Genomic DNA, 23,430 nt, shown 5'->3' with positions numbered 1-23,430 from the left:
TTATCTATTTTTCTATTTTGAAATTTGTTTATCTATTTCCGTAATATGTGATGCCTGGACATTCCTAGAGACACAGACAATCTCAACCCAATTATAATTAGAATGTACTATTTTTCTATATTATTTTTTAATCTTGAAAGAAACTGTAAAATTATATTTGTTTACAACAAATCATGATATAAATGGTTTTATTTCTCGTGGATACTGACGATAACTTTATTAAGAAAAAAATTATTTAGATGTTACTTAAATAAATTAAATTATTATACTATGGCGACCGATGTAATTTTACATATAAAAGTATAATTAAAAAAAACTACAATATGATATATAGAATAGTTAATTATGACTCTTAAATAATATTAATTTTTAAAAAGTAAATGATTATATTTATTGAATACTTAAAAATTATTATTATAACTGATTAGTAATCTAAAATTAATTTAAGTTTTTTATTACCTTTAACTAGTATCATAGTACCGACCATAGCTTGGAGAAGATAAAAGAATTAAATGAAAATCAAAGTTAAGTTAAAATTGTGTAAGTGTATCTCTCTACCCTACCTACAAAAATAATGGTCTTTAAAAATAAATCTTTTTATTTTTCAAATTTTTATTTTATAATCTTCAATATTTTCTTGGTGGGCAATTTTTTTCAGTTCAGTCTCATAGTTTTGAAACTTCTTCTTACTGTGGTCTGTCACGCTCCATTAATCTTTCTGCTGACTCACCTCTCTACTTTCATAAATGCACCTTGCCACGCTTACACCTCCATTGACACGCCCACCCTTCATTTAAAACGCACTCACGTTCACGATGCATGCATGCTGACAAGTGTCATTTTGGAACGTTCTAAAAACGTTAATGGAATCCAAGTGGCAGCAGACGATTGGACGATCGTCCTGCGTGGGGAAAGAAATGATTTTCTGGAAAACTCTTTCCTTTCTCTGTGCATTTCATCTTCTTCCTCAAATTTCTGATCTCCTAAATTCTCCATTCTCTCTCTAAAACCTTTCTTTCTTCTCTCTTTGGTAACTCACCATCCCTTGCTCCGTTCACGTTTCAGCACCGTGAGAAGCATCCCTGTACCGTGAGTTTCCCATCAAACCGATCGGTTTTGGATTCTGAAACGGGTAAGTTTCACGTCCTCAACCACTCTTCATTTTCAACATGCAAGCTTCGTTTTAATCTGCATGCACCTTCTCTGAACCAGTATTGGTTTTCTGTAATTTTAGTTGGAAGAGTTTTGGGGTTTTGAACGTTAAGGGTAGAAGAATATACTGGAATCTTGTGTTCTTTTTGAAGAACGAAAGCACGCTACTTAATCCGGGTAAGGGAAGCTTGTTAGAATTTAATTCACATGATCTCTGTACTGCATGCGCGTTACGTAATGTTTGAAAGTATGATTTATGATATTTGACTTTGGAGTTTAGGAATATGATTCTGAGATGATATATGAAAATGTTGCATGTATGTACTGGGAATTATATGCTGAGTGTATGAATGGTCTGTGACGTTGTACGTGGATGATTTTGATATTTGAATGTTAGTATATGATGTTGATTAAAAGCATGAGAAGCATGGAAAAATACTATGTTAAGATTGATTTAATGCATGAAAGTTTATACTGGAAAATGAGTTACTGTAAAAGAAGATTTATATGAAAAGTGCATGAAATTGAACGTTCGTATTGATACGGTCATTGACCGTTCGGTATTATCAGTAAATTCTTGTATTAGTCGGACCCTTTCATTTGGAAAGGACTCCCTTCGAGAACGAACGCCCTCTAATATATTTTTACGTTGTGCTTTCGGCCAGACGTAAACATCACGAGTGTTGTGTGAGAATTGAGAATTTTGATAATATCCCAGTGAACTTTTAGTCAAATTATTGAAACATAAACTTTAAATATCTCATCTTATATAAATCCCAATTTCTATGATTTTGAATTCAGCCAAGAGTCTCGATCTAAAAAAACGTACGTCCTAAGTAGCATTCGGTCTTAGACCGAACGTTCGTTCAAAAAGGCAAACGATTAGTAGCGCTCTTTCTTTTGTCGAGCGTTCGTCTTTGGTGGCGTTCGACCTTATGTCGAGCGTCCGTTCGTGATAGCGCTCGTTCTTTTGTCGAGCGTTTGTATTTGATAGTGTTCGACCCTTGTCGAGCGTACATCCTTAATAGCGTTCGTCTTCTGTCGAGCGTTGGTCTTTAAATAGCGTTCGTTCTGATCTTAAATAGCGTTCGTCCAAACAGTGAAATAACGTTCGTCTTTTTATGGAAGTGTAATTAAGAATGAAAATGTGATGTTGAGGGAAGTATAAATTGTGCGAACCATATATGATATGATATTATGATTTTGGAATTTGAACGAGCGTTCCAGGGTGGAACGACTCTTGACTGGATATTGATATTTGTAGTATGAACGTGGTAAGCTTAGATGGTGATCCATCCTGATATTCCGTGAGTGCTCGTTCTCAAGTAGAGAGGAGTAGGTCATGCGTGGGAATGGCAGGAGGTCTAGACCATAACTGTAACTTGGCAAAAAGACTAACCTCAGGTGGATACTGATGAGCATTCCAGTTACCCCACCTGAGTGCATGGACGCCTTAGCTACACAGGTTTCATACAGTCCGGACAGTCGGTCTAGTATCAGGGATTTGGTTGAATTAATGTATGATTTGAATGTATGTGTTATGAATAAATTGATATGTTTGATATGTATGAACTGTATGTTTGACTTGAATTAAATTCAATAAGCTTACCCTTGCAATTCCTTTGTGTTGTCTTGTCTATGTATATCCGTCTTGTCAAATGCAATGATCATCCGTGTGGATGTGAGCAGAGGGAGATATGTCTTTGGAGCAAACACTTGAAGGAGAACTCTTTGCTGAAGAAAACTTAGTGGACGTCGAGGTGAAGGCCGAACAGTAAAAGCGTTCGGTTTTAGTTAGTGTAGATAGGATGTCGAGCGGCTGTGAGCGAGCGCTCTTTTATCGTTTGTTATAGTTTGACGTGCGGTATTTATTTTGTAAACCGTTCGTCCTTATTTTTGTAAACGCTCGTTAATTTTTATATAACAGGCCGTTCGGCCATTTGTTTAATCTGTTCCTTTACGTTTAAAACTGTTTTGGATTATTAATACGTGTAATTATTCTAAGTATATAGTTGATGACTGTATAATTTTGGGATGTTACATTATTGGTATCAGAGCAGTTTTGTTCTAATAAAGGACACTGTAGGGTTATGAGTGCACTGTGTTTTGCTGTGTGCTTATTGCATGTTTAATGAGTTATCACTATTTTAACTCTTAGACATTACTAACGTTCGTTTGTTTTCTCTGTATCCAGAGAACAAATGGCACCTAGATTGCCTCCTCCTCCTCAACCGAATGAGTCCGAGACGTCCAGCAATGCTAGATTGTTGGAAACCGTGGTGGAAAGATTGCATCAACAGAACACCACGTTGCTGGAGCAAAACGCCACTCTGATGCAGCAAAACCAAGCTGCTATGCAAGGTTTGGAGGCCTCGCGTGTCAACTCTGAAAACACGCAGAGGCAGTTGATGGAGATCTTGGCTGCAACTAGAGGTGCGCCTGGAGCATCTTCTTCCAACGCTGCCCCGCCTACTGCCGAATGGAGCTTGGAGAGTTTCCTCCAACACCATCCTGCTAAATTCAATGGGAAGGGTCTCCCAGACGAAGCGGATCAGTGGTTGAGGGATATAGAGAAGATCTTTAATGCTAAACGATGCCCTGATGAGAACAGGTTGGCGTACGCTGAGTATTTACTGACTGGAGAAGCGAGCCATTGGTGGTCGAGCGCTAGGGCTATTCTTACGGACGCGCAGCAACCGATCACCTGGGAAGTATTTAGAAACAAATTTTATGAGGAATACTTCCCTGACAGCGTGCGGTTTGCAAAGGAGGTGGAATTCCTACAATTGGTTCAAGGAAATATGTCCGTCTCGGAGTACACCAACAAATTCAAACATCTCGTCAGGTTCAATACTATGGCCACAAGTGAAGTGTGGCAGTGTAGAAAATTCGAGAATGGATTAAGGAGTGATCTCAAGGTGTTGATTTCCAGTCTATGTATCCGGACGTTCCCAGCCATGGTTGAAAGGGCTAAAGTACTTGAGAAAAATATGGCTGAGGTGGAACAACATAAGAAACAACAGGCGTCGAGAGGACCAGTTATGTCGAGACCTAATGTAAATCGGAACCGGACCCCATACGCTCGTCCAGCCCAGTCGAGTGGTTCACAAACTATGGTAGTTGCTGGACAAGCAAATCAACAAGGGCCGGTCAGATGTTTTCAGTGCGGAGGACCTCACTTTAGATCATCATGCCCTCAATTGGTTGGAGGGAAATATTGCACTCGTTGTAGAAGAAACGGTCACCTGGAGAACGAGTGTAATATGGGCGGACGTACAGTGATGAGGCCGCCGAACGCTGGAAGGACTCAGCAAGGAAGAGGTGGACGAGCCCAAGCTGTAGGGCGAGTATATGCGATCACTGGTGCAGAAGCAGCGAGCTCAGGTACGCTCGTTACTGGTACCTGCTTAGTTCATGGAATTCCTTGCTGTGTGTTGTATGATTCTGGGGCAACACACTCCTTCATCTCGAAGGCGTGCGTTGATAAGTTGGGGTTAACCGAGAGTGAGATGCAGTTCGACTTAGTGGTGTCAACCCCAGCTGCTGGAGAGGTTAGGACGTCTACCATGTGCGTCAGATGTTCTGTTGAAGTAGAGGGGCGTAGATACAAGGTAAACTTGATATGTTTGCCTCTCAAGGACTTAGAAGTGATTCTGGGAATGGATTGGCTGAATACCAATCGCATCCTCATAGATTGTGGGGCTAAAGAGTTGATTTTTCCTGAGGAATGTGAAGAAGAGTTAGGAGTGACGCTCAGTCAAGTTAAAGAAGATATCATGGAGGGCGCCAGTTGCTTCTTGATCATGACGCATGAAGACCGAGAGTTGGCGGATAAGAGTTGTGAACGTTCGTTCAAAAAGTACGCTGAAGGACGAACGGTTGTGGGTGAATTCTCGGATGTTTTCCCGGATGAAGTGCCTGGTTTGCCTCCCGTTCGTGAAGTTGAATTTACCATAGATTTGGTAACTACTGCGGCCCCTATATCAGTTCAACCGTATAGAATGGCACCCGCTGAATTGGTGGAGCTTTAAAAGCAAATAGAAGAGTTGATGGACAAGAGGTTTATCCGTCCAAGCGTGTCACCTTGGGGAGCGCCCGTGTTATTGGTGAAGAAGAAGGATGGCAGCTCTCGGCTTTGTATTGATTACCGTCAGTTGAATAAGCTGACCATCAAGAATAAATACCCACTGCCTCGCATTGACGATCTACTAGACCAGTTGCATGGAGCGAGCGTTTTCTCTAAGATAGACTTGAGGTCAGGCTATCACCAGATTCGGGTCAAGGAAGGAGACATCCAGAAGACGGCCTTCCGTTCGCGTTATGGACATTATGAGTACGTGGTCATGCCGTTCGGTGTGACGAACGCTCCAGCAGTATTCATGGACTATATGAACCGCATCTTCAGGCCGTATTTGGACAAGTTTGTGGTGGTGTTTATTGATGATATTCTCATCTACTCCAAGAGTTGTGAAGAGCATGAGGAACACTTAAGGGTGGTACTTGGAGTGTTGAGAGAAAAGGAGTTGTACGCTAAGTTGTCTAAGTGCGAATTCTGGATGAAAGAAGTACAATTTTTGGGTCACGTCGTGTCCGCTGGAGGAATTTCAGTTGATCCAGCCAAGGTACGAGCGGTCTTGGAATGGGAGAGTCCGCGTTCGGTTACAGAAGTTAGAAGTTTTGTAGGGCTCGCGGGCTACTATAGGCGTTTTATAGAAGGATTTTCTAAGATAGTAGCACCGTTAACCCAGCTGACTAGGAAGGATCACCCATTCGCTTGGACCGATAGGTGTGAATCCAGCTTTCAAGAGTTGAAGCAGAAGCTGACGAGCGCTCCAGTATTGGTAATTCCGGACACCGCCAAACCTTTCGAAGTTTACTGTGACGCATCTCACCAAGGTTTGGGGTGCGTTCTTATGCAAGAGAAACGAGCAGTGGCGTATGCATCACGGCAGTTGAAGATACATGAGAAGAATTACCCAACGCACGACCTAGAGCTAGCAGCGGTCGTTTTTGCTCTAAAGATTTGGAGACACTACTTGTATGGATCCGTCTTCCAAGTCTTTAGTGATCATAAGAGCCTCAAGTACCTCTTTGATCAAAAAGAATTGAATATGAGACAGCGGAGGTGGCTTGAGTTCCTAAAGGATTATGAGTTCGAGTTGCTTTATCATCCTGGTAAAGCGAACGTTGTGGCGGATGCTCTAAGTAGAAAGGCGGTTCATGTCTCGGTAATGATGGTGAAAGAGCTAAGTTTGGTGGAGAGTTTCCGAGACCTAAGGTTACAGTTCGAGCTGGGAACGAACGTTATCAAATGCTGTAACCTTAGTATTTCGAGCAGCGTGTTTGATCGTATTTGGATGAAACAACGAGAGGACGAAGAATTGGTGAAAATTTTTAGTGCGCTAGGTACGGATCAAGCCAAACATTTTAACGCTGGAACGGACGGCATGTTACGTTACATGGGACGTACGTGCATTCCGAATGATGGCGAGCTGAAGAGAATTATCTTAGAAGAAGGCCATCACAGCCGTCTTAGCATGCATCCAGGCATGACTAAGATGTATCACGATCTCAAACAGTCGTTCTGGTGGCCAGGGATGAAGAATGACGTTGCACGTTTTGTGGCATCATGCCTAACATGTCAACGTGCTAAAGCTGAATATCAAAGACCGGGTGGTTTACTACAACCTTTGGAGATTCCCGAATGGAAGTGGGACAGCATTTCAATGGACTTCGTGACTCACTTGCCTCGCACGGTCAAGAATCACGATTCCATTTGGGTAGTAGTGGATCGTCTAACCAAAAGTGCTCACTTCCTAGCGGTCAACTTGAAGATGTCCATGACCAACTTGGCCAAGCTCTACATCAAAGAGATCGTTCGTCTGCATGGAGTGCCGTCCAGCATCATCTCTGACCGAGACACAAGGTTCACCTCTCGGTTTTGGCAGTCGTTGCAAAGCGAGCTGGGCAGCAAACTCCAAATGAGTTCAGCGTACCATCCTCAGACGGACGGTCAATCCGAGAGAACAATCCAGACGCTCGAGGATTTATTAAGGACGTGCGTACTCGATCACATGGGCGTTTGGGATGAGGTACTGCCGTTAATAGAGTTCACCTACAACAACAGCTTCCAGTCCAGCATTGGGATGGCTCCTTTCGAAGCACTATACGGACGCAAATGTCGCACGCCACTTTGTTGGTTTCAAGAAGGAGAACACATATTGACTGGACCAGAGCTCGTTCAACAGACAACGGATAAGGTGAAATTGATACAAGAAAGATTGAGAACGTCCAGAAGCAGGCAGAAGTCATACGCCGATAGGAGAAGACGACCACTGGAGTTCAAAGCTGGCGATCATGTTTTTCTCAGGATGAATCCGACTACTGGAGTGGGCAGAGCGTTGCGTTCAAAGAAATTATCTCCTAAATTCGTGGGACCTTATCAGATTTTGAAAAGGATCGGACCTGTTGCATACGAGCTAGCCCTACCTCCACAATTGTCCAACCTTCATCCGGTATTTCACGTGTCTCAACTCCGGAAGTACGTATCTGATCCCTCGCACATATTGGAGCTGGAGAACGTTCGTCTTCGACAAGACCGAGCGATAGAAATGAAGCCGATACGCATTGAAGACGAACGCTCTAAATTATATAAAGGGAAGGACGTTCGACTGGTGAAAGTGTTGTGGGACGACAAGACTGGCGATTCTACGTGGGAAGTTGAAGATGCCATGAAGGACTTATACCCTCATTTATTTCCTGGTAAGTCTTCAATTTTCGAGGACGAAAATTTTTGTAGTTAAGGGGATTGTCACGCCCCATTAATCTTTCTGCTGACTCACCTCTCTACTTTCATAAATGCACCTTGCCACGCTTACACCTCCATTGACACGCCCACCCTTCATTTAAAACGCACTCACGTTCACGATGCATGCATGCTGACAAGTGTCATTTTGGAACGTTCTAAAAACGTTAATGGAATCCAAGTGGCAGCAGACGATTGGACGATCGTCCTGCGTGGGGAAAGAAATGATTTTCTGGAAAACTCTTTCCTTTCTCTGTGCATTTCATCTTCTTCCTCAAATTTCTGATCTCCTAAATTCTCCATTCTCTCTCTAAAACCTTTCTTTCTTCTCTCTTTGGTAACTCACCATCCCTTGCTCCGTTCACGTTTCAGCACCGTGAGAAGCATCCCTGTACCGTGAGTTTCCCATCAAACCGATCGGTTTTGGATTCTGAAACGGGTAAGTTTCACGTCCTCAACCACTCTTCATTTTCAACATGCAAGCTTCGTTTTAATCTGCATGCACCTTCTCTGAACCAGTATTGGTTTTCTGTAATTTTAGTTGGAAGAGTTTTGGGGTTTTGAACGTTAAGGGTAGAAGAATATACTGGAATCTTGTGTTCTTTTTGAAGAACGAAAGCACGCTACTTAATCCGGGTAAGGGAAGCTTGTTAGAATTTAATTCACATGATCTCTGTACTGCATGCGCGTTACGTAATGTTTGAAAGTATGATTTATGATATTTGACTTTGGAGTTTAGGAATATGATTCTGAGATGATATATGAAAATGTTGCATGTATGTACTGGGAATTATATGCTGAGTGTATGAATGGTCTGTGACGTTGTACGTGGATGATTTTGATATTTGAATGTTAGTATATGATGTTGATTAAAAGCATGAGAAGCATGGAAAAATACTATGTTAAGATTGATTTAATGCATGAAAGTTTATACTGGAAAATGAGTTACTGTAAAAGAAGATTTATATGAAAAGTGCATGAAATTGAACGTTCGTATTGATACGGTCATTGACCGTTCGGTATTATCAGTAAATTCTTGTATTAGTCGGACCCTTTCATTTGGAAAGGACTCCCTTCGAGAACGAACGCCCTCTAATATATTTTTACGTTGTGCTTTCGGCCAGACGTAAACATCACGAGTGTTGTGTGAGAATTGAGAATTTTGATAATATCCCAGTGAACTTTTAGTCAAATTATTGAAACATAAACTTTAAATATCTCATCTTATATAAATCCCAATTTCTATGATTTTGAATTCAGCCAAGAGTCTCGATCTAAAAAAACGTACGTCCTAAGTAGCATTCGGTCTTAGACCGAACGTTCGTTCAAAAAGGCAAACGATTAGTAGCGCTCTTTCTTTTGTCGAGCGTTCGTCTTTGGTGGCGTTCGACCTTATGTCGAGCGTCCGTTCGTGATAGCGCTCGTTCTTTTGTCGAGCGTTTGTATTTGATAGTGTTCGACCCTTGTCGAGCGTACATCCTTAATAGCGTTCGTCTTCTGTCGAGCGTTGGTCTTTAAATAGCGTTCGTTCTGATCTTAAATAGCGTTCGTCCAAACAGTGAAATAACGTTCGTCTTTTTATGGAAGTGTAATTAAGAATGAAAATGTGATGTTGAGGGAAGTATAAATTGTGCGAACCATATATGATATGATATTATGATTTTGGAATTTGAACGAGCGTTCCAGGGTGGAACGACTCTTGACTGGATATTGATATTTGTAGTATGAACGTGGTAAGCTTAGATGGTGATCCATCCTGATATTCCGTGAGTGCTCGTTCTCAAGTAGAGAGGAGTAGGTCATGCGTGGGAATGGCAGGAGGTCTAGACCATAACTGTAACTTGGCAAAAAGACTAACCTCAGGTGGATACTGATGAGCATTCCAGTTACCCCACCTGAGTGCATGGACGCCTTAGCTACACAGGTTTCATACAGTCCGGACAGTCGGTCTAGTATCAGGGATTTGGTTGAATTAATGTATGATTTGAATGTATGTGTTATGAATAAATTGATATGTTTGATATGTATGAACTGTATGTTTGACTTGAATTAAATTCAATAAGCTTACCCTTGCAATTCCTTTGTGTTGTCTTGTCTATGTATATCCGTCTTGTCAAATGCAATGATCATCCGTGTGGATGTGAGCAGAGGGAGATATGTCTTTGGAGCAAACACTTGAAGGAGAACTCTTTGCTGAAGAAAACTTAGTGGACGTCGAGGTGAAGGCCGAACAGTAAAAGCGTTCGGTTTTAGTTAGTGTAGATAGGATGTCGAGCGGCTGTGAGCGAGCGCTCTTTTATCGTTTGTTATAGTTTGACGTGCGGTATTTATTTTGTAAACCGTTCGTCCTTATTTTTGTAAACGCTCGTTAATTTTTATATAACAGGCCGTTCGGCCATTTGTTTAATCTGTTCCTTTACGTTTAAAACTGTTTTGGATTATTAATACGTGTAATTATTCTAAGTATATAGTTGATGACTGTATAATTTTAGGATGTTACATGGTCCCTCTATAATTTATCATATAATTTAAGTGATGAATCATTCAAATGATACCTTTTTAACTTCTTTCGATTTTATACTTAAACAGGAAATGCTTAAAGGAAAAAAAAAGAAAGAAGATAAAAAAACCCTTAAATAATTGAAAATGACACATTTGTTCTATTTTTATTATTTTTCTCCTCCAAAAAATATTTTTTAAAATATAAATGCACTAGTTCTTCTAAACCACTAATCACTTAACAAATAATTCATATCTTAATGATGTCAATAAATGTCAAAATCAAAATAAAATAAAAATATCATAGACACCAAAATGAAAATATATTTATTAAGAAAAAAAATAATATGAACAAATTTATCAAGCACAGAAAGAAAAAAAAGTATATACTGACAGCTGATATGCCACTAAACAAATAAATATCATTTAACAAACAAATTTAAATAATAAAATCGAAAATACAAATAAAGTTTCATGTTTTCTTTTATAGAAACAACATCGAAAATAATAATAATTCAATTAAGATGGTGTTAATATATTATAAAAGAATGAAAAAATATACTGATATCTAAAAATTTTAGAACTGAAGTGTTTTAAAATAACGAGATAGAGTATTTTTATATTTTAAAATAATTCAATAACATAAATATAATTTTTTAAATTCGTCTTATTATTTAAAACATTAGTCTCTTTTTATAAAATTTGTTTCTCAATCTTCTCTCCTTATTGTCTACTTTTTTTAACTCTCGGGTCACCCTTTTGACGACCATAATAACGAATTTTACGTTTTTACCTAATCAATTTATTGTATAGAGTAAGTTTTTGTTCCTTTTTTCTTTCACTATTTTGTTCCTAAAATCTCTAGTTTAAGGGTGATGTACATCCACTTCTCTTCTCTTATTCCTTGTTAATCAATGTCCTAAGGACTAACTCTATTTCCAATTTCGCGATTTGTAGATATTTCTAGGATTCCTTGAGTCGAAAACAAAAGTTTTAGTGTTTTTAGAGTTTGGTAGCTTCGGTGTAAGGTAAACGAAGCTAATCATTGTCTTATGTTAAATTATAAAACATGAATTGATAGCATTTAGGGTGTGTGATCTGTAAATGTTGAATATTTATGTTGAATTCTTGTTTAATGTGAATAATGGTTATGAACTTATGCTTAATCACATGATGATTGTGGATTTGTATGATTCACTGTTAAATTTATAATTGTGATGTTTTAAGTTGTTGAGATGTTCTTGATTGTGTTGAGGTTTGTTAAAAGTGGAGGAGTATTGAAGTAGTATGAGTAGTAGAAGTTTGTGAGTATTGAACTAGCAAGAGATTTTGAGTATGTGAATTTTGAATTAAAGGAATAAAAGATAAACTTCAGTTTTTGAGTCTAGTTAAAAGTGATTTATGACTTGTTAGGATGGTGAATGAGTTGAAATCTGATCTAAAAAAAAGTAGTAGTGAATTGGTAGCATTTTGGTTGGTTTTAAGTTAATTTTTGGAGGTTTGGATTAGTGAAATTTTGAATTATAAGTTCTCTATCAAATTGGTCTTTTTAGAGGGTGTTGGTAAGTTATTTCTATCTTTTTAGAGTCCCTAAGTTACTTAAAAATGAGCTAGAACTTGTAGAATTCAATTTTGGTCTCAAATGAAAGATTTTAGATGCTTTTAAGTAAAATCTTGTGGTGAAATAGTTGATAACTAGTTTAAGTTGGGTTTAACACTTTTTTTTTTAGGTCCATAATAGTTTATAATTCAATCTAGGAGTGTTAGAAGTTGGTAAAAATGATTAGAATATGTCATATATGTTTTAACAATGCTAATTACATAGTTTTGGTGGTGCAAAATTATGCAGTAAGGCTGGGCGAACAAAATGGGCTTGCTAGGCGAGTTTAAGGGACTCTTGACAATGAGTTCCAGAGGTTGAGCAAATCAGCTTGCTAAGCTTGGAAGGTTTGTTGTTTTGCCTCTCGTTGGGCGAGTAGAGGCTATTCATTGAGCGAGTGAGTCTTTGTTCTTGGGTGTTTTTGAATGCTTTCATTTATGTGTATGGTTTTAGAAGTTATAATGATTTGTTGTATTATTTGTGGTAAGGGTTTGAACATATGTTTAAATTGAATGAGGTGTGTAAGAGTCCTAGGGAGGATTCTTAATGGATGTAACAAAGTGTTGTTGTTATGAATGCAGGAAGCTCAATCTTGGGAGTTATCCTAAAACTGTAATGATCATTCATTCTCAAGTAGAGAGAATTGATGCATGTGGTGAAAGTAGCATAAAGTCTTAGTCTAAACTAACATTGTGAGTGTGATATGATGAAACTCATTGACAATGATTTTACAAAACAATAAAATCCATCACAAGTGCACAACTCGCCATAGTTCAGCTTTCATACCAAATTTGGATAGTCTAGTCTAGGTATTAACATGATTAAGATGTTTGTATTGATTTATGTGAAATATGACTCTTGTAAAATAAATGTTAATGTATATTATAAATTGTTTTGTGTTACTAGTTTACCCCGCTTGCTTATGTTTTGTTGGAATACTCTTGTGCGTTATTTGTTTTGACAATGATCATCTTGTAAGTATAAGCAGAGGGTGATGATGTGATGGTGGTACAAGCATTAGATGGAGTGACCCATGTAAAAGTTTTAATGTTTTATGCTCATTAGTTTTAATGATTTTAGATAATCATTCATGTGTATAGTTTTGATGTCAGTACTTTGTATATAAAACTTGATTTTATAATTATGTTAGATGATTATAAATTAATATTATATTTTTGTTTATTAAATTATCTATTTTATTAATTATGTTGATAGCTTTTTATATTTTTAATACTATATAATTGGAATGTTATAAAAATTTATATTAATTTTTTTGCTTTTTATTTTTATTTTTTAAAAATATAAAATTTATTTTTTATAATATATGTTAAATAAATTTTATTCTTATAATATATAAAATAAACATAAATATATATATCATTTTATCACTATTCACTGTATGCTACACAGACTGAAGGATGTGACTCCTCTTAAGTTAATAGGTACCAAACTCCTGATTACACCAACAGCTGCTGTAAATGTACCTGCAACATTTCCTCACAAACAAACGTTTTCTTTCTTCTAATTTCTAATAATGCAAAAGAAAACTCCACAAGTAGCCATGTACTTGATGGGTATTCTTGGGATGGGTTATATAGGATTTGAATAAGCTTATTGTTTAATTTAGTATAAAAGATATTTGGTTGGATCAAATTTATGTATTTTTATATTAAATTTAATTTAACTTATTTTTTAATAAGTTCTATTTAGTTAGTGTAACTGAATTAAAATTTTAATTTTTATAAAAAGTTGTAATTTTTATATCTTAATCTAATTAAAAAAATTATAATTTATGAAAAAATATACTAAATATTTCAAATAAATATACTGATGTTTGTTCAAATTAATTAAATATATAAAATTATAATTCTTAGGAGTATTTTGGCCATGAAAAAATTTAAAAAAGATTAAAAAATAAAATAGTAAGCATAAAATATGTGTAAAAATTTATTAAAAGGAAAAATAATATTAGCTTTAATTTATTAAATCTGCTAAATTGCTCATAAAATTTTACCCAATTTTTTCATTCCTTTTTTATTTTTACTTCTTAATCCAACTGGTTTTTCAAACTGCTGAATTATTGATAGGATCCTGAAATTATTGTGTCTGCACCCGCAATAGTGACAGGACTTGCATCCACTGGGTACCACTGAAATATCAGAGTAATAGTGTCCTTTCGTTCCTTTTTTTCTCATCAGTCTAATCAACATGTGTGAGTTGTTTTTGTCACTTTATTTTTTTGGCTGTTTTTTTTAAAGTGAATTTAATAGTTTAAATATATTCCTAATATATTTATCGAGATTCATAAACAAAATCAAAGTATTCGTAATTGTAATTCAACTCCTTTACTCAAAGCACATCAATTTTGAACACGAATAATAAACTGGGCAGAAGAATTTAGTTAAGGAATTGAGTTTCAAAGTATGTTGGTTGAGTCTTTTGTTAAGGCTATTAAAGGTAGAAATAAGATAATTTTAGAGCATAAGCAAGAAAATTGTGAAGATGTCAATTTTACACAACCTTAAATTTATAATAACAGCTAGCTAACAATAGACTTTATTCATGGTAAAAAAAACATGATCAACAATGTCATTTTCAACGTAATGAAGTATAGTCTGACTCACCATACTCCTCATAAACATAGCAGAGGCTTCACCGTCTTTTCTAACTAAAATATGAGCAATGCTTCTTAGTATTACTTCCAATACCAAGTTTTTCAAGATCGAAATCCGTTCAAGTTCTTCACTGATACCACGATATTGTCGGGAAGATAAAAAATATACATAAAGTAAACAATTACAAGTGAAATCTGGTGCATGTGTTACTTGAGGTTCCGAATCCAATGTATTGCAAACAAGCCGAACAAAACCGAAAGTATAGATTTTGCAGTAATAAATTTTCTGAACTCCAAATGGCTAAGTACCGGAATGCTTTGTTCAGTCCTGAAGAAATTGGTAGGATCAACCTTGCTCTTTATTTCAACCAATCTTTTGAAGTTATCCTGGAAATATTGAACTCCATAAGCTCTTCCTTTAAGGTAGCCAAGAAAACCGTGGTGGTTGATGCCCAAATCCAAGTCCTTGTAACACATGAAAGCCTGTCTTGGGTTTTGGGAGACAAAGGGTGTCATGTATTTGTAAAGTTCTCTTAGCAGGTTTATGTGGTGATGTGCTACCTCTTCCCCTGCCTCAAACCAATTTGCTTGGTATTGGATCTTCCATAGGTTCCCAGCTCGGTGAGGGAGAGGAGTTTCTGTTGATGGAATCTCAGCCATTCTTCCACCATAAGGATTGAAAAACATCACTGATTTTTCCAACTCAATCATCTTTTTCCAAATCCCCTCCCAACCCTCCTTGGAAATTGGCTTCTTCACATAGTCAGATTTCCTTTTCAAGTACTTCAAAGACTGAGGTTGTCTCTCAAGCAAAATCTCAACTGGGGTTGCAATGTCTATGTTGTCCCAAAACATCACAGATTGAAGCCAGCTTGTTTCAATGCAATCTGATTGCTTCAAACCCAGTTGAGGAAACTTGTCCTTCATGACAGAAACAAGGTTTTTGGAGTCACCCAGAAAGAGGGCTATGAAGGTAGCCCTCACAGTCTTTGTTCCAACTTCTGCACAGTTTACCACCTCCAAGATGAGCCTAATGAAAAGGTTATTGTCAATGCTAGGGGCAGCATGCTGCCAATTGTAAACTATGTTGGTGGCATTTTGCTCCAAGGTTTTGTCTACTTTGAAAACAGTTACCTTCTCAGGAATTCGAACTAGTTTTATTTTGTAGGCAAGTATCACACCAAAGCTACCTCCTCCACCACCTTTAACAGCCCAGAAGAGATCTTCACCCATGGTTCTTCTATCAAGGAATCTACCTTGAGCATCCACTATTTGTGCGTCAACAACATTGTCCACTGCAGTGCCATATTTTCTCATGAGATTGCCGTAACCACCACCGCTAATATGACCACCCACCCCAACAGTGGGACAAACCCCTGCTGGGAAACCATGAGTTTTACTCTTCTCAGCAATTCTATAATAAACTTCCCCAAGCGTTGCACCAGCTTGGACCCAGGCACTCTCGGATTCGATGTCAATGTCGATAGATCGGAGATTGAACATGTCAAGGAGGAAGAATGGCTGTGAAGACACGTACGACACCCCTTCATAGTCATGGCCACCACTGCGAATTTTCATCAACAAGTTGTGTTTTTTTGCACAAACAACTGCTGCTTTGACATGGGAAACATCAAATGGGGTGACAATGAGAAATGGCTTAGGGGTTGTGGAGGTGTTGAAACGAAGGTTTCTGATGTAAGCTTGCAAAACTGAAGAGAATGAAGAACTGTTTTGTGAGAAAATTGCTGCAGATATGGGAAGAGATGACTCAGATTGATTCACAAGACAGTGAACAAAAGTGTTGTCAGCTGAATTTGGAGCAAAATATGAACAAAGAAGAGAAAGCCACAGAACAATTGGAAGTAGTGTTCTAGAAGAAAGCAGTTCCATTGTAGGGGTTGAGAACTATGTGGAGAAATAAAAATTTAAAAGAGAAATCAGAGACACATTTTGCAATTGAGCAAGAAAAATAAGTAAAGGAAATTAAAAAAACGGGTGTACAAAATTAAATGGAAAAATATCTAATAACTAAAAACATCAGGCCAAGCAAAGAGTAGAGAACAAATTTTCAAGTAAATTATTTACATAAAGATGTGTAAGAAAAGGTATATATAAACTTTATTGTACACATGCATTGCTTGATTTAATTATTGGTATAAAAACTATCCTTAAAATTTAAAAATTTAGTAGAATTTTGCTAAAGAAAAGAAAGATAAAAGTATAAAATGGAGAATATATATTCTTTTGCAAGACTATAGATGAAGGTTTAATAGCCAATTTAGTCCTCACTTTGGTTGAAAAATCTCAATTTAGTCCCTCGTTATAAAAGTGTTTTGAATTAGTCCTAACTTTTAAAATGTCAGATTGGTCCTTTCTCTTAAATATAAGTTAACAAAATTAATGGATGATGATGTGACACAACTTAAAGCTAACGAGGGACCAATCTAACACATCAGCTTTAAGCTGTGTCACATCATCATCCATTAATTTCGTTAACTTATATTTAACGAAAGGGACCAATCTGATCCACTATTTTAAAAGTTAGGACTAATGTAAAACACTTTTATAACGAGGGACTAAATTGAGATTTTTCAACCAAAGTGGGGACTAAATTGGCTATTAAACCATAGATGAATTGACTAGGATGAGTTTCTGGTACATTATAGTACAAGTGCCAACTACATGTGGCTCCAGGTTTGTTGTTTCCACATCACGTGGAACCTACCAAAAGTAAACACTTCATTGTCATTATGTAATGCATCACGCAACATTGAGGCGTTGATGTAAAAAAACTTGTGTTGTGGTTAGAACACACGTCACACCCTTTGCATCACAAACACATGAAAAATTATATAACACATAATTTTTTATATTTATTTCATATTTTTTACTTTATTTTAAAAATATAAAAATTTATTTTTTATAATCATTTTACTTTTATAATGTGTATCAAATAAATATAAATATGTATCATTATTTAATAAATTTTTGTTTGTTTCTATCTTATTACACCGCTTGTACTTTTTTATATAACTGATAAAAATTCGAAACAAGGTTTTTTTCATAAAAATAATTCTTTTTTACATAAAATCATATATTCTTCTAAATAACGGGTTGTTACTTTGGATTAAAAATATGGATGAAAATACAGGTTTGTTCATCTTGTTTTGATCCACCTGTATTTGGTCAAAAAGAAAACGGAGTTAATTCGTCTCACATAATATTTGTTTGTGAGTTTGCATACTAGTCCAAGATTCACATAAAAACTTTAATAATTTTATTTTTATTTAATTAAATTGTAATAAATTTTATAAATTTATTTCTTAAAATAAATAATATTTATAATTTATAATTTTTAAGTATAAGTATATTGAAAGTAAAAATGATTTTGAGGTGGACTAAAACAATAGAGGAAACTTAATAAGAAATTTATTCTTAGATAAACTGGACATTATTCTTAAATGAACCGAACACAAATGACCAAATTACTTTTACATAGAGAAAAAAATAAATACAAATGAATAATTATTTTAAATAAACATAAATGAACAATAACTTATACATACACCTTCTTTTAATGAACCTACTATCCAATCATTAAGATCGACACTAGAATATAATCACATTGCATTATCGAAATCATGTTGTATATTTAAAAAGATTAACCTTCTTATTTATCTTATATTACAATCTTTTTGCGCGGATGACTCGTCTTATCATCCTTAATTAAAAATATTAAAAACATTGTTGTTGAAACATTAGTGATTTTATAATAATGAAAACAAATACAGACAAATTAAATCATGAAACAAAGATCAACTAGATAATCACAAATATCAGAATACATTTTGTGGAGGTAGGCTTAAATAAATGTGTTGAAAGGCACTATCCCACCTATAACGTTAACAATAAAGACAATTAAACTATGAAACAAAAACCGCTAAATTATGAGAGATAATCACAAATCTCAGAATACATTTTGTAGTTTATAATCTAATATTCCAATTTTTTTTTAGATTATATGATTTAAAAATATATTTTGAATTATATAGTTTAAAATATATTTTTAGATCATGAAATATATTTTTCATAATTGAAACATATATTATAGATTATGAAATTCAAAAATGTATTTTAAACTGTGTAATTTTAAAATCCAGTATAATTTGTACAATTAAAATTTAAACATGTATTTAAAATTATACAATTTAAAATATATCTTCAATTTTCATATTACATAATCTAAAATTCATTTCCATATAAGAAAGGAAAAAAAGCTAAGCAAATATCCAAGAAGAAAATTTGTGAGTAAATTAATGATATTGTTAAATATATATATGATAAATTATTCATTAATGTGATTTAATAACTATAATATTTATAGTAATTTCTCATTAATTTGGGTTACAAACTTAATCATCCATGATAAGCCTTAAGCTAAGTCTTAATTATTTTTCGATAGGATTTGGCAGTACAGGGATGCTCTGTTCGTTCCTAAAGAAGTTATGAGGATCAATCTTTGTCTTTATTTGAACCAACCTCTCGAAGTTATCCTTGAAATACTCTACTCCATAAACTTTTCCTTCTGCATAGTTGTTCTCACCATTGTGGTTAATTCCTAAATCAATGTCCCTATAATTGAAGAAAGCCCCTCTTGGATTTTTGGAAACAAAAGGAGTCATGTACTTGTGAAGTATTCTTGTCAAGTTTATGAAATGATCTCTTACCTCTTTCCCTGCCTGATTCCAATTTGTTTGGTATTGAACCTTCCATAGGTTCCCTGCTCGATGAGGGAAAGGAGTTGCTGTCGATGGAATTTCAGCCATTTTTCCACCATAAGGATTGAATTGAAATGCTACATTCTCCAACTCAATCATCTTCTTCCAAATCCCTTCAAAACCCTCTTTAGAAATTGGTTTCTGCACATAGTCAGATTTTCTTTTCAAGTAGTTTACAGGTGATCGTGGTTGTCTATCAAGCAAAACCTCAACAGGTGTTATAATGTCAATGTTTGTCCAAAACAACACCGAACGAAGCCAACTTGTTTCGATGCAGTCAGATTGCTTCAAACCCAATTGAGGGAACTTCTCATTCAAGAGAGAAACAAGGCTGTTGGAGTCACCAAGAAATAAAGCTACGAATGTCGCTCTTATAGTCTTTGTTCCATTTTGTGTACTGTTTACAACATTCAAGGTAAGTCTCAGGAAAAGATCGTTGTCGATAGTTGGCGCAACATGCTGCCAGTTATAAACTATATCAGTGGCATTTTGCTCCAAGGTTCTCCGAACTCTGAAAACACTGACTGTTTCAGGAACACGAACTAGCTTTATTTTATAGGCAAGGACTACACCAAAGCTAGCTCCCCCACCTCCTGTGATGGCCCAAAAGAGATCTTCACCCATAGATTTTCTATCAAGCAATCTACCTTCAACATCAACCATTTGTGCATCAACAACATTATCCACTGAGAGACCGTATTTTCTCATCATATTACCATAGCCACCACCACTTATGTGGCCTCCCACCCCAACAGTGGGACAAACCCCTGCTGGAAAACCATGAATTTTGCTCTTCTCACCAATTTTATGGTAAACTTCACCAAGCGTTGCACCAGCTTCGACCCAAGCAGTCTCAGTCTCATTCTCAACCTTAATGGATCGGAGATGAAACATGTCAAGGATGAAGAATGGCTGTGAAGCCACATAAGACAACCCTTCATAGTCATGGCCACCACTACGGATTTTTATGAGCAAGTTGTGTTTTTTGGCACAACGAACGACTCTTTGCACTTGGGAAACATGAAATGGGGTGACTATAAGGAATGGCTTTCGGGTTGTGGAGGTGTTGAAACAAAGATTTCTGATGTATGCTTGCAACACTGAAGAGAATGAGGTGTTGTTTGGTGTAAAAATTGCTGAGGCTATGGGATGAGAACACTCTGATTGGTTTACAAGGCAATCAAGAAAAGTGTTATGTACTGAGTTTGCGTAGGAAGATGACCATACAAGAGAAAGAAACACAAAAGTGGGAAATATTGATAATTGTATTCTATGAAGAGAAAGGACTTCCATTTATAGTTATTTTAACAATGGAGAACAAATAAGAGAAGATTTGTAGTGAGTATATTTGGCATCATCTATGAGATTTTATAAGTATCCAAGAAGAAATGTCAAACATATGGTAGTGGTTTATTTTGACTTTGTATTTAGGGAAGTATTAACTTTCAAAACATTAAATAGAACTCAAAACACTGAGAGAGAGAGAGAATAAACTTTTTTTGCAAGTGTTGTGATGAAATTAGAAGGGAATTTTTTTTTTAATAAATTTAGTTTCGAAATTACGGATTTGGATTTGATTTTAAAATAATTATGCATTGGACTCTAATTCTAATAAAATATAAAATTATTCATCAAATTATTAAAAAATCTGAAATTAAAATTTATATTATTAAAATTATATAATAGTACTTTTTTTAATGATTTCATTAACAAAATAAAATTAAAAGTAAATATATTTATTTTTTAAAAGTAAATTTTTTAAATATAATTTCAAAAATAGAATTATCTAAAAAATTTAAAATACAAAATATTGTTATATAAAATTTAAAAAAACAACAAAATTTAAAGATAAAGGAAATAAAAAACATTGTTTTTAATTCATTAACAAATATTTCAAAATAAAGAATCTATGGCTGTAGGGGGTTATTTAAAATTTGGTGATGAAGCTGAAAACTAATTAATTAAATGATTAAACATTAATTTAAAGTAAAAGATATATATCAAAATTTTTGAGAAAGTAAAAAACTTCATTATTTTTAAATTTACTAAGAAATCATGTCATGCTTTCACAACTTTAGCTTAAGCATAATTTCTTTTAGTTTTCACTACTTTGATTAAGTTTGGTTCAACGTAATTAACTCAAATTGAAGTTGTGTTTGTCCATTATTATTCACAACTTCATTGACACATAAGTCATTCAATAGTTATACGACTTTACTTACACGGATAAAAAGTTGTTCAATATTATGATGATTTTTTCGTAACAAAATCGTGTTTGTTTGGTATGACTTGATCTCTAAGTAATTTTTTTAAAAACAAGTTCAGATTTGTAATTTAGAAAATTAATTAATTAAAAAACGAAAATAATAAATATTGATAAAATGTTTAAAAATAATAGTTATTTATTTATTATGTTGGAAGTCTCACATCTAGAGATAAAACTAATTTATAATATATAAGTGGATGCAAACCTCACTACACAAGTCAGTTTTGTCAGGTTGGACTTAAAAACCACTTTCTAATGTATATATTAAAAATCACTTTGTGTAATATATTAATATTTTTTAATTTATGAAAGGATATTACAACAAATTTTTATTCTAAGAATAAAAGAAAGGTAAAAGTAGATAAAGAAACATATAGATTCAATAAATATTTGAGAAAAAAATATCTCTTCCAAGCTAAACAAAAATACCACAATGTGGGCTTCGCTTTTGGAGTTTTCTTATTTTTTATTTTTTTATAAGATTGTTTATTCATTAGTTGTGGATATAGAGGAAATAATAGAAGATGAAGATGGCTGGAAAGGGAGAAACACGTCAAAAAAAAATTCCTAGTCTAAATGGCTTTAAATTTGGGTTTGATAAATTAAGAGATTAAAGTTGCCTAAAAGTTTTTCTTCCTTTTTTTTTTGACTTTGATGTTAAAAAAGGCCACCATCACTCCTCTCTATGCATAGTTTGGTCTCTTTTTATCAAAAGTATTTATAAAGTAATAACTAAAATGTTGATCTTAGTTATCTCTTCTTGACCATTTGCCTTACTTTCTAAAAGGAAAACTTTAGATGAGTTTGTGTAATTAATGTGTTGCAAGGAAAGGAAAAGGGATTGTTTGATTTTAAAAGTCAACTTCAAAAAAATCTTACAATTAATTGAGATGCTTTTTCTTAAACTATACTTAGTTTTGTAAAAAATGGAAGGTTTGACTACTTTTATTTCTAAGTTAAAGGAAACTCATATAATGAAATACATATATTAAAAATATGGTTTGTGATCCTTGTTTTCATTAATGAATGTGGTTGGAACTAAGTGGTGTCATGTTAAAGCTACAATTAATATTAGAAATATTTCTTATTTTAATGATCAAGAAGTGAGTGAGATGTCAAATTTGTACAATATGTTGAAGAAATATTTATAGAAATCCATACATGAATAACTTATGATTATAAGAAGTTATTACATGATCTAAAGGATAGTTAAGATCAAATTTAACTTATTCCATAACTAATAAGACAAACTCGTTACTTCAACTACTTGGTCCATATCATTCCGATTTGTTGTTAAAGTTAAAGAAAAATTTACCAAACCATAATAAATCTGTTACAATCTAATTAAATGCAATAAATTAAGCTATTTATTGTACAGTGTCAAATTCAAAATAATTTTTATGGTGAGCAAATTCATAATTTCTAATTTTCATCATTATTGTTAGAGCGGTCAAAACATGGATCACAATCCGTGAGCAAATATTGTATTTTTTTTATGCGGATCAGATTTCAACTATGCTCATTGAACCCGGTTCATGTGGGTTGAACTCGTGGTGGGTCAGGTTGGCCCACCAACCCACCTATCTAATTTTATTTTATTAGAATTTAATTTTAATTTTATAAAAAAATATCTATTATTTTTTTTTGCTTAAAAAAATTATTTAAGTTTTGTATTTTTAAAATTAATTAAATACCCCATGTTAAGAGTGAAATTTG

The 23,430-nt window shown here is 34.8% G+C and overlaps 1 protein-coding gene, 2 long non-coding RNA genes and 2 pseudogenes across 3 annotated transcripts; 3 read left to right on the top strand and 2 right to left on the bottom strand.

The window, feature by feature from the left end:
- The first annotated feature begins 720 nt into the window (after positions 1–720).
- LOC148198791 (uncharacterized) lies at positions 721–3,517 on the top strand. The gene is made up of 3 exons (XR_015779797.1): positions 721–1,132; positions 1,235–1,329; positions 2,842–3,517. It is a non-coding gene; the product is annotated as an uncharacterized LOC148198791 (long non-coding RNA).
- A 490-nt stretch (positions 3,518–4,007) lies between these two features.
- LOC148198790 (uncharacterized) lies at positions 4,008–5,183 on the top strand. Its single transcript, XM_088115917.1, has 2 exons — positions 4,008–4,544; positions 4,626–5,183. The coding sequence occupies exons 1-2, from the start codon at positions 4,008–4,010 to the stop codon at positions 5,181–5,183; spliced, it is 1,095 nt and encodes a 364-aa protein (XP_087972043.1).
- Positions 5,184–7,970: 2,787 nt separating this feature from the next.
- Positions 7,971–10,427, top strand: LOC148198789 (uncharacterized). Its single transcript, XR_015779808.1, has 3 exons — positions 7,971–8,396; positions 8,499–8,593; positions 10,106–10,427. It is a non-coding gene; the product is annotated as an uncharacterized LOC148198789 (long non-coding RNA).
- Positions 10,428–14,577: 4,150 nt separating this feature from the next.
- On the bottom strand, positions 14,578–16,702 carry LOC124849072 (berberine bridge enzyme-like 8 pseudogene; annotated as a pseudogene).
- Positions 16,703–18,990: 2,288 nt separating this feature from the next.
- On the bottom strand, positions 18,991–20,779 carry LOC124849079 (berberine bridge enzyme-like 8 pseudogene; annotated as a pseudogene).
- Between the last annotated feature and the right edge of the window lie 2,651 nt (positions 20,780–23,430).

Source organism: Vigna umbellata, chromosome 5 (assembly GCF_029865625.1).
Source record: "Vigna umbellata cultivar VRB3 chromosome 5, Vumbellata_1.0, whole genome shotgun sequence".
NCBI lineage: Eukaryota > Viridiplantae > Streptophyta > Magnoliopsida > Fabales > Fabaceae > Vigna > Vigna umbellata.
This window is presented reverse-complemented; position numbering and strand designations above follow the sequence as displayed.

Coding starts and splice junctions, on each gene's coding strand:
- LOC148198790 (XM_088115917.1), top strand. CDS start 4,008: ATGGCCACAAGTGAAGTGTGGCAGTGTAGAAAATTCGAGAATGGATTA. Junction 4,545..4,625: donor CAGCGAGCTCAGGTACGCTC/GTTACTGGTACC, acceptor TTCATCTCGAAG/GCGTGCGTTGATAAGTTGGG.